At 41.3% G+C, this 12,190-nt stretch overlaps 1 protein-coding gene across 1 annotated transcript; it reads left to right on the top strand.

Annotated features, from left to right (window-relative positions):
- The first annotated feature begins 24 nt into the window (after window positions 1-24).
- Window positions 25-11,948, top strand: RIOK2 (RIO kinase 2). Its single transcript, XM_076177759.1, has 7 exons — window positions 25-182; window positions 6,159-6,300; window positions 7,143-7,311; window positions 7,820-8,029; window positions 9,136-9,327; window positions 10,773-10,868; window positions 11,083-11,948. Exons 1-7 carry the CDS (start codon window positions 117-119, stop codon window positions 11,837-11,839), a joined length of 1,632 nt encoding a protein of 543 aa, XP_076033874.1. The 5' UTR covers window positions 25-116; the 3' UTR covers window positions 11,840-11,948.
- The last annotated feature ends 242 nt before the right edge of the window (window positions 11,949-12,190 follow it).

Here is a 12,190-nt window from a genome sequence, read left to right as displayed (position 1 = left end):
GAAATAAATAATTACATACTCGAATTTGTGTTTACACCACACGAGCCGAATGGTGACGAAGAACTAAAAACACGCGAGACTGGCAGCTTGAAAGCGTGAATTAAGTATTTAGCACAATGGGGAAACTGAAAGTGGGCATCTTGAGATACCTCAGCAGAGAAGACTTTCGTGTACTGACAGCTGTAAGTTATTCAACCCTTCAGTAGTGGCTTATATGATCAAGGAAGCTGGAGGTATTTTTACGTAAACAAATAATTCAATCGGTGTTTATTTTCAGCTTTCATACAATGATGTATGTTGGGCATTGTTATTTTTTCGATTCATATTTTCATTTTCCCAATTTTACATTGATGTATTTTATTGTAAATTCTAAGTTCAATTAATAACGCGCCCTCGGCTGAAAAGTAATTAACCTGTTCGCCTCAAGGCTCAAAGAAAGTCAAAATGAAAATGGACTGTCGAGTTTATTTCCTATCCTACTAAACTTAATTGGTTTTATTCCAGTATAAGACAAACACATTTTTCACTTTTCTTTTTTTTCTTGCTTGAAATATTTCTATGGAATAGTTTGTTAGGTTAGAAACTACTGGAGAACTTAACTTCTTAAGTTACATGTTATAATAGTAATAATGTTTATTTGGCATTAAATCAATATACATGATTCATGAAGTGCAGATAATGAAAAGAACACATAGTTCAAAATAACAATTACAATTGCCGAGGATAACACAAATATCCGAGCTTCTGTGATTCTAGAATTTTATCATCTTGATTCTTGAGGTGTTATTTCTGTCCGTAATTGATGCAGTTGAGATGGATCTCCACTGAAGCCAGCCAGCTGTCTTACCTCGATAGTCCAGTCTATTAAACTGTCAGAGTTGGAGCTTGGGTAGCCTGGTGTGGGTGGTTGGTCTGGGATCTTGACCAACCTTACATCCAGATGGTGGTTGAAGGTGTCAGGTGTTACACCACTCAGGTTCCTGAGTTTTTCCGGGATGCAGTTGAAGAGCCGTGTTCCATCGTAGGTGAAACTGGTGTGTCAAGGTCCTAATTCTTTGAGATGATCCAGGGGTCGTCCTGACATAACTTAGCCTTCATTTTCTTTGGTTCTTTTTTGTGATGTTGACATTAGGAACCCTGTTTTCTAAAATCTTATAGTTATAGATAATGATTTACTTCTCTCTGTGCTGCTGGAGGAAGTACAGCTGTAGCTTTTCCAGTCTTTCCCAGTAGTTGATGTACCCCTTGAATCTTCAGTCTTGCTTGTCAAAGGTTGCTATGTACTTTCCATCTGTTATTTCTGAAATCTTGTTTAGGGACCAAAGTTAGCAATAGTTTGTCTGTTCCCTGAGACCTGATTTCAAATTATTTTGTTAAATCTGGTTGACTCAACTGGTTGGCTATACATACATACATACATATACCAAGGCTTTTTTCCCCCTTACCAGGGGGGTAGCCAAAAAGGACAAGGCACAAAAACATTCCCACCCATTTCATCCCCGAAAACACTCCACACCCCTCCACCCTCCCTCCCATCTTAGCACCTCCTAGATGACGGGTCATCCCTGCACCCTGTCCACTGCCCTGGGTCAGAAGCAGTGTCGCAGGACACAGCACATCCACAGCAAGGCCGCTTCATTAAATCGGCGACCCCCCCCCTCTCCGTCCCCCCATATAAAGGAGAGGACGGGGAGAAATCCCTTCAGGCTGCGTCAAAAATTTTTGCTCACACACACTACCTCACCCCCATTCCCCCGTCCAATCCACCTCATGCATCACAACATTTTCCATATACAACCATTCTCCATTCACCCCTGTCTTCTGTCCTCTCCCGTCCTTCCTCAACAGACATTCCCCTCTTCCCCAAAGCCCCCTTCACCCCATCCATCCATCTCATCCTAGGACGTCCCCTCATGTTCACTCCCTCCACATCTGCCTTCCACACCTCCTTTACTAGTCTTTCTTCACTCATTCTTTCCATGTGTCCAAACCATCCTAATACTCTTTCATCCACCCTATCTCCCAGCTCCCTTTCCACCCCTGTTCTCCTCCTCACTTCCTCATTTCTCACTCTATCTAGCCTAGTAACCCCCATCATACTTCTCAGACACTTCATCTCAAACACATTCAAGTTCCTTCTCTCTTCCTCTCTATGTTCCATGTTTCTGCTCCATACAGTGCTGTTGGCACAATCACTCCTTCATACAGTCTCCTCTTAGCATCCATTCCCAGATTCCTATTCCTCATTACACTTTTTAAACCACCAAGGCATTTACTCACTTCTCTCAATCTACATTCTACCTCCACCTTCACTCCACCCTTTCCTGCCACATTTGCACCCAAATATTTAAAACTATCCACTTCCTCCAGTTGCTCTCCCTTAATGCTCACTTCCAGATTACTGCCACTTTCACCCCTTGTACATCTCATCACCTTACTTTTACCCACATTTATCTTTAGCTTTCTTCTATCACACACTCTCCCAAACTCTGTCACCAGCTTCCTCAATCCCTCCTCCGATCCTGCCACAAGCGCAGTGTCGTCCGCAAACAACAGCTGGCTCACCTCCCACTTTTCTCCATTTTCCTTAACCATCTCCAATCCCTGACTCACTACTCTTGCATTCACCTCTCGCACCACCCCATCCATGTATAAGTTGAACAGCCAGGGTGACATAACGCATCCCTGACGAAGTCCCACCTTTACCTCAAACCACTCACTCTCTCCATTTCTAATCCTGACACAAGCTCTACTACTCTCATTAAAACTCTTGACAGCTCTCAGAAGCTTTCCTCCTATCCCGTATATCCGCATAACCTCCCACAGTGCCTTTCTGTCTACCCTGTTGTAAGCCTTTTCCAGATCCATAAAGGCCCAGAAAACATCCTTCCCCTTACCTATAGCTTTCTCACATATCTGTCTTACCACAAAAATCTGATCTACACAACCTCTACCTGTCCTAAACCCACACTGTTCCTCACCAATTACTCCCTCTGTTCCTCTCCTAATCCTCTCAATCAAGACCCTCCCATAAGCCTTCCCAACTACACTTAACCACTTCACTATGGGACTTAAATCTCGCGGGCAGCAGCCAATGCCAGCCGTACGACGTGTCGTAATAATACTTGCATCATAAAATATAGTCACGGCTTATATCGATCGTTCTATCTTTCACCCGTGAATTTTGAAAACCACAGAGAATGGGATTAAGAGCAGATTAGGGAGAATGTAAAAACACAGGAGTGACTACAATAAATATAATCAAGATCCCGATATGGCAGCGTCGCGAATCCACTTGCTCCTCATGACGCCTACGTGTGCGGCACCGTATGGAAGGGGTTAAGCTAATCCCTCTGAAACTACTACATTCACACTTGTCCCCCTTTCCCTTGTAAAGTGGAACTATACACGCACTCCTCCAGTCCTCTGGCACTCTACCTTCTCTCCAGCAAACATTAAATAACCTCACCAACCAGTCCACCATCACTATACCTCCTTTTTTAAGACATTCTGCATGGCATCCATCCAGACCAGGTGCCTTACCTGCTTTCATCATCTTAACTGCTGCCTTCACTTCATCCTTCTTTATTTCTCCTCCATTTTCCTCACTCATCACTCTCATTTTCTTAGCATTTCCCACTGCAGCTATCTTTCCCTCCCTATCCTCCTTCACATTAAGCAACTCCCTAAAATATTCTGCCCATCTTCCCCTTACTGCCTTCTCCTCCATTATCATCTCTCCATCTGCACCTTTTACCTTTTCTTCTCTACTTGATTCGCCTCCTCTTCCTCTCTTAATTTCTTTCCAAAACATCTTTTTATTACTTTCAAAATTTTCTGTCATACTCTTACCCCATTTTACATCTGCTCTCCACTTTGCCTCCTTTACCTTTTGCTTTACTTCTCTTTTCTTTTCCCTGTACGTCTCATATGACTTCCTCGTCCTACTTTGCAACCAATCTGTGAAAGCTCGCTTCTTCTCTTCTACAACCTTCTTCATTTCCTCATCCCACCATTCACTACCCTTCCTTCTATTTCCTCCTGACCTTCTTGTTCCACACACCATCCTTGCACACTTTGTGACTCCCTCCTTGAACCATCCCCATTCCTCCTCCACACCTACCTCCACTCTATCCTTCACTTCCTCCCACTCCTCCTTCAGCTTCCTCTTGTACTCCTTCTCCTTTTCCTCTTCGTTTAGAGAGTTCACTCTAAGCACCTCCCTACCTTTTGTCCCTTTCCTCTTCCTCCATCTATCCTCCACTCTCAACTTACTTTCCACCAGAAAATGATCTGATATTCCCCCACCCTCTCCCCTTAGCACATGTACATCCCTAACTCTTCCTATCATAATCCTATTTACCACTACATAGTCCATTAAAGCTCTATCTACCACCTTTCCCTCCACCACCCTCTCCCATGTGTACTTATGCTTGACTTTCTTCCGAAACACTGTATTTGCTATCATCAACTCTCTAGACACATTTCCACCATCAACTCTCCACTACGATTCTTTCCTGGAACTCCACATTTCCCAACCACTCCATCAATTGGCTCCTTTCCTACCCTAGCATTAAGGTCTCCCAGTACTATTACATTTACACTTCTCCCTAAACCCTCTATGCACTCATTTAAATCTATCCAAAAGGCCTCCCTTTCTTCTACATTCTTCTCACTGCCAGGCCCATATGCACTTACAAAAACCCACATCTCCTTTCCCAGTTTCACCTTCATCCACATTATCCTTGAGGAAACCTCCTTCCACTCCACTACACGTTTACCTATCTCTTCACTTACTAGTATAGCCACCCCTTCCCTCCCTCGCCCTCTCTTCACTCCTGATAACCTCCCACTTACATTCCCAAACTTACAATCAGCCTTCCCTTTCAGCTTAGTTTCACTCAAAGCCAACACATCCATCTCTCTTCTCACAAACATACTACCTATCTCTTCCCATTTACTCTTATCTGTACCACATCCATGCACATTAAAAGACCCAAACCTTAGGGTGCTGGACCGAGGCCCTCCAGCCCCTCTTATGCCTCTGCCTTTTTTTCTAGGAATGTGCCCTGTAGGGCTACAAGGAGAGGGATGCCTAGTCCCAATCCCCGTCCCTTTTTTTCTCGCCTCTTACTATCCAAGTGGGAATACTTGGTGGCAGTATTCTTTTCCCCCACCACAGGGAATTCCCCCACCATAGAAAAAGAAAATACTCAGAGAAATGGTACAGTATAGCAACAAGGGTTGGGGGACAGCATAACGGAGGGACAGTCGTAGTATAAAAGTGTCATCATTTTTCTATGAACAGAGTTTTCCTCTATCATAGACAAAATGATGTGTGGCTCTGGTCCGTAGGGGCGCCCCATATAGACCCTAAAGTATCGACTGCATGCTACTTTGCCACAGTAACAAGCAGCCAATACCCCAGATGGGTATTGGCTATACTTTTGTTTAATTTACTTAACCAGAATATCTAATCTAAATAAAATAATTGGGAAAATCAGTAAATTTATACTCTCACATACAAGACATGCAGTTACTGTACTATAGATTAGTACAATTTATGAAACTAGTCATAAAAGAATGGTGAATGATTATGGTCTGTAAAAGTATCACTGAAGTATTGTAAGTACTAATTACATGAAATTTTTGTAGTCTAGACCCCAGTGATACATACTTGTGGTGGTCCTGCAAGATGGACAACAAAGAGAACCATTTATCTGTCACCCATTTTTAAAACCTATCAATATTTTCACCTCCATCTGATAGTGTTGTCCCAAGGCACTGGCACACAGTCTCCTGATTGGGCCCAAGGTTTCTCGCTATCAATTTTTTTTTTTACTATTTTCACCAGAATTATGCAAGGAGAACTGACAACTAGTGACCATTTCTCCTGTTAATCAGTGATATAGAAACAGACCCACCCTTATTCAACACAGACAATAGTGCAGTATTTCTTCCCAGTGACATCTATGGAAGGGCCAAAGAAACATTGCTAGTTACTGAAGGGCTGCAAGTTTCCAATCACTGAAAATGAAGACAACAATTATTATATTGTTTCAAAATTACATTTCAATAAACCAGATGTTAATCTGCAATCTATACTGTCTCAACCATATGTGTGTAACATATTAAACTACATTTTTCTTTCTTGCCAGATTGAAATGGGGATGAAAAACCATGAGTTAGTACCAGCACCACTAGTCACTCAAATTGCCAACATCCGAGCTGGTGGTGTCATCAAGATTATCAAGGAACTCTGCAAACACCGCTTGTGCTCGTATGAACGTGGAAAACACTGTATGAATTTTTGCTATTTTTATACACTGTGTTCTTTTTATACGTACTTACATATACCAATGGCTTTTTTCCCCCATTCAAGGGAGGTAGCCAAAGTCAAAGGCATAACTCCATTCCCACTCATTTCATCCCCACATACTTCACTCCCATTCACCACCCCGCCCTCCTACTTTTCTTGGCTTCTCCTGGATGGTCATCCCTGCATCTCGCCCACTGCCCTGGGTCAAAAGCAATGCAGCAAGACACCGCACATCCACATTAATTTTCATTTAGAATATAACTGTAGTATCACTTTAAAGTTTTTTTTTTTTTTTTTCTCATAACTAACCCTAAATGCCAAGTCCAACTACAGCAGTTTGAGCCATAATGGCTACTTTGACCTGCAAATTTTTAGGGGTTTTATGTATACCCTTTTAGAAGTTTAGATTAATTAATCTATCAATCTGTATGTCTAGAGCTTCCCCACATAAAGGAGGTAACCAGATTGAAGGCATCCACCCACTCAACTCCCATCCACCACCCTTGTTATCCTCTCATAGCTCTGATAAATATTGTCTAGAAAATTATTTAAAATTACTCCAGGCTGTCAGAATCTATATAATATGCTAGCTTGCTTAGAGGCTTAATGGAAGGAGGTTAAGATCCTTTAGTTTGTAAGTTGTCCCCCAAGTCAGACCAAATACTCTCATTAAGATGTTGAAGTAATTAATAGTTTGCTTTCTTTGATATCAAACTATCCTATCTTTTTACTTTTAAGGATGGAGTTAGTCCTTATAGTATGAATTACTCAATATGTATAAGGAATTCAGCAAAAGAAATGCATTAATTTCATTGTCTTACAGATGATGGATACAGACTGACAAATATGGGTTATGACTATTTGGCTTTGAAAGTTCTCTCATCACGAGAAGTTGTTGGATCAGTTGGGAGCCAAATTGGTGTTGGCAAAGAATCAGACATTTATGTAGTTGCTGACCCTGAGGGAAATCCTCTGTGCATGAAACTACATAGGTGAGTACATAAAAAGTGGTAATAAGATTGTTAGGATGCATTAGACTGATTATAGCTTGGTACGGAGAAGTGGGAGTTGCCAATTAAATGAAACGGCCTTGTTGTGGATGTGTGGTCTTGCTACATTGCTTCTGACCCAGAGCAGTGGGTGAGATGCAGGGATGACCTGTCATTCATGAGGAGCTAAGAATAGAGAGAGAGAGGGGTGGTGAATGGGAGTGGATTTATGCCTTTGACTTTGGCTACCTCCCTTGTAAGAGGAAAAAGCAGTTGGTATATGTATGTATGTACCTGCACAGCATACCATCATGGGGTTGGGTACTTAAGATAATGATTAATGATGGCAGTTCACATAATATTAGTTTGGATATGGGAGGGATTACTGTATTGTAACCCTTATGTACAGATTCTTTGCATAACTTCCGTAGAAAGGACATAAGTGATGTGAGTGATAAAGGAGGTGGAGGATGTTCTTCTGTAACCATTATGAAATCTGCAATCATTACAGGCTTGGGCGTACATCATTTCGCAAACTTAAAGAAAAACGTGATTATCATCATCACCGTAATAGGGCATCATGGATTTACCTCTCCCGGTTGTCTGCCACCAAAGAGTTTGCTTACATGAAGGCCCTACACATGCGGGGAGTGCCTGTCCCCAAACCAGTTGATTTCAGTCGTCATTGCATCATCATGGAGCTTGTCAATGGCCATCCACTGTAAGTAGTTCCATACTTTTTGTATAACGTAGTTTTATAGTGATAATGTGATATGGTTTAATGTCACAAACTCATCCCTATCAGGAGGCTAGGATGGTGCCCCTTACAGAGGACTTTGTAGTGTGGAATTTAATGAGCCATGCCCTTGATTCAACTTCAGTGGTGGCAGGATTTGAACCACTATCCCCTTGACCTTTGCTGCAAGTAACGATGCCCTAACCTGCTCGCCTGGTGTGCTTCCTAGATGTAAAGTGATTAAGCTATTACTCGTTTGCCTGTCAACATGAATTAAAGTGTTAAAATTCATCAATGCTTTCACAGAGTGCTGTACTCTAATGATTTTATTCTGACTGGTATGGAGATTCTGATTTGGGTATGTCAATCTTGGCATATTTAAATCAACCTGCACTGAAGTGAGATGCACAACCGTTATAATCTAGCTTACACCATTCTTTTTTGCTGCAGGGGATGCCATCACAGTGCAAGGTTTTACAGCAATTTTAATGATAGTTTGCATTATGTTTTTTGAAGGGATTTCTTCCGTGTGTGTGTGTGTGTGTGTCTGTCTGTCTGTCTGTCCCTCTGTCTCTCTGTCTGTCTGTCTGTCTCTCTCTCTGTCTCTGTCTCTGTCTCTGTGTGTGTGTGTGTCTCTGTCTCTGTCTCTGTCTCCATGATTAAATGAAGCCGTCTTGCTATGGATATGCCATCTCTCTCTCTTTTTTCTTCTTCTTCTTCATGAAGGGGTGGGTCACCGATTAAATGAAGCAGTCTTGCTGTGGATGTGCCATGTCTTGCTGCATTGTTTATGACCTAGGGCAGTGGGCAAGATGCAGGGATGACCCATCATCCAGGAGGAATCAAGAAAAGAGGGAGGGAGGGGTGGTGAATGGGAGTGGAGTATGTGGGGATGAAATGGGTGGGAGTGGAATTATAATTTTGGCAACCTCCCTGGTAAGGGGGGAAAAGTCGCTGGTATATGAATGTATGTATCATGTTTCCAGTGGTCTTAAACAATGGAATGGCTTGGAACTATTTCGTGTTGAAAATTTTCATTGACTTCTTTTCCTATGTGCATAATAATAAACTTATGTTAATTATAATTCCAGATGCAACGTTCATCACATTGCTGATGTTCCACAACTGTACAGTGACTTGATGGATCTCATTGTCCATCTTGCAAGTTTAGGCGTCATCCACAGTGACTTCAATGAGTTCAACATTCTCATTGATGAACAGGACAAACCAATCCTCATCGACTTTCCACAGATGGTGTCCACAAGCCATGTCAATGCAAAAATGTAAGGAATCTGAAGTTACACTAGTAAACTAAACTCTTATACTCACACATGGCAATAAAAACTGAATATTCCATATACTCTTGAATACTGTGAATCAAAGAATCACCCACCAGTTAGTTCTCCATAAAGAGAGCTGACAACTAATAACTGCTCCCCTCCCCCACTACTGTAAACTTGCTCTCATAATCAACTTTCACTCTTCTTCAAAAACACTTGCAAACCTCTTCTCTGGAGGCTGAACAGTGTCATCAGTATATAATAGGTTATTTTAATGTATATTCTTGTTCATTCTCCATCAATCTCTTTCTCCTGCTCATAGCTTAAGCATTAATCTTCCTCATCAACTCCAGCCAGTCAGTCTGTTGCCCCTGGTCTCTCTTGCAGGAGACCCACAGCTCCCAAGTAACTGGCAGCTGCCTCCAGGAAGGTCCATATGTCACTCAGGGAAGAAATACTATGTCAGTGTCAAGGGATTATGAATGTAATGCATTGTACAATGAGGTGCTCTGTGTTTTATCTGTGGAAGTTGCACCTTGAGCAGTTTGAATCATTGACCACCAGGCCTATCCTGTGTTGGTATTGTCTTAACACTGGATGGTGTCCTTAATGCAAGCATATCAGTGTGGTTCTTACAACCCACGAGAGGGATTTTCTGGGTGGCTGTGTCTGCGGGATGCTGGACGAACATTGAGTTTGGTGATCTGTCAAGGAGCGTTTGTTTAGTGATCTGAGTGTGAATATGTTTTTGTGTGGATGTATCATAAAATGCTGCTTTTATTCAGTGTTATGCTGGTGGTGCCTATGTGATGTAATGAGATGGGTTGGTGGTGTTTAGGGTTCTATTGTAGAACTGTATCTATCATTCTATCATTTTCATGTGATGTTCTGTGGTGAGGATTTTGGTTTCATTGTGCAGGTGTTCATCCATATACCCATGAAACAGCCGTGGTGAAATCTCAGAATGTATATGAATATATACAACAAAAATCACATACCCGCATGATTCAAAATGTACAGGAAACCTTTGTATATATTATTATGTTAATGCAGTGGAATGTGAAAGGGGCAGAAGGCAAGAGCCTCCATAAATTTCTTAAGTGAATAAAAGGCGGGGGAGGTATAAAATGAAGTTGTCTGGGTAAACCAGCTCTAGCTATAAGTCCCTGCTGTGAATGCACTATGTCTCACTGCATTATCTTTGACCTACATGGTATGGCAAGGGATAAATGAACTCTCATCCCGGAGGGGCTAAGATGGCAGGGACAGTGATTGGGCTTTTAGATGGGTGCATAGTAGATGTATACTTTGACTCAGCACACCCATCTTATAAAGGGGAAAATGCATTTTGGTATATGTATGTATGTATGTATATTGTTACTAATATGTACAGATGCTGTCTTAACATTTTTATTTATTTTTTTTTTTTCTTCTTTTTTCTATTCCAGGTACTTTGATAGGGATGTCAACTGTGTTCGAGACTTTTTCAAGCGCAGATTTGGATATGAAAGCGAATTATTCCCTGAATTTTCAAAGGATGTAGAGTAAGTGGAAATGCTTCAGTTTAGTAGTTATTTTGTGGAGCTTTGTGTGCATTTTATTTGTTAAATAGTTATTGATAATAGACTCTTTACCCCCCCCCCTTTTTTTTTTCCCTCCAGTTTTGCAAGCCTGTGTAGAAAGTATTATCAACACATTATTGTATATATTTTTCATATCATGAATTATGATACATCTCATTTTACCTTTCATGTACAGACGTCAGGAGAGCCTTGATAAGGAGATTGAAGCAAGTGGATTTTTGAAGGAAGTGAAAAACTTTAATGAAGAGTATGGAGTTGGCCGGGACCTTGAAGAGGAAGAAGAAGAAGAGGAATCCGAGGAGGAGGAGGAAGAGTTCATTGAAGATGCTGAAGAAGAATTAGAGGAGATGAGAGTTGAGGCGCACGCACTCTGTAAAGACTTGAAAGAAGAAACTCAATTGGAGGAACTGTGCCAGGACTTGAAGAAATACAGTTTGACAATAAAGCCTGAAGAACATGGCAGTTCTGAAGGGGAAGAAAGTGGAGAAGAGAGTAGTCATAAAGTCACTGATAGTAGAGAAGACGAGGGGGATTCTGATGAGGAAGAGTCATGTGGTAGATCTAGAAGAAGGAAGGAAAAGAAAGGAAAAGATATTAATGCTGAATCTAGAAAGATTCTCATAGAGCAGCTAGCAAGAGCTCGCCAGGCCCGTCAGACAGCTACTGCAGCTGGTGAGGAACCTCCATCACTTATGGACCTTATTGATGATTCTGTCAGTGATATTTGTAGCATCAGGAGCTTTTCAACAACTGCCAGTTCTATTGCCCCAGGAGTTGTTAAGCATCGTACTCGGAAGGATTTGGAAAGGAACCAGAAGAAACAGATCTCAAAGAAAAAATTAAGAGTGAAAGGCGAATCTAATGCATACAACAGAGTTAAGAAAGAAAATCAGGACACAATTAAACACAGCTCTGGGTGGGATGACTACTAAAATGTTAGTTTTTGTTACCTGTTTTATAGTTTTCTTTTTTATATATAGTTTTATATGTGCATGTAACATGTTATAGAAACCGTATCAATAAAAATGTTAATGGTTTTTATTTCATTGTCTCAGTAACCTGATGCTAGGATTTCATTGCATCACATCCTCAAGGCTACCACTTTTCATGAGTCTGGGGTCACATGTAGCAGGAAATGATAGTGGAAGTAAATTATAGAGTAAGGGAAACAAGTAGAATTATGGAGGAAGAAAAAATTTAGATCTTCTAGTAAGGTATGAAACCTACAGGTATATGTAAGATATCATGCCTAAGGGCTTACATTCATGTTGGTGGGTAGGTGG

The sequence above is a fragment of the Oratosquilla oratoria genome, chromosome 1, assembly GCF_046742065.1.
Source record: "Oratosquilla oratoria isolate Oo_2021 chromosome 1, ASM4674206v1, whole genome shotgun sequence".
Taxonomy (NCBI): Eukaryota; Metazoa; Arthropoda; class Malacostraca; order Stomatopoda; family Squillidae; genus Oratosquilla; species Oratosquilla oratoria.
The sequence above is the reverse complement of the archived record's forward strand: the minus strand, read 5'-3'. Positions and strand labels throughout refer to the sequence as shown.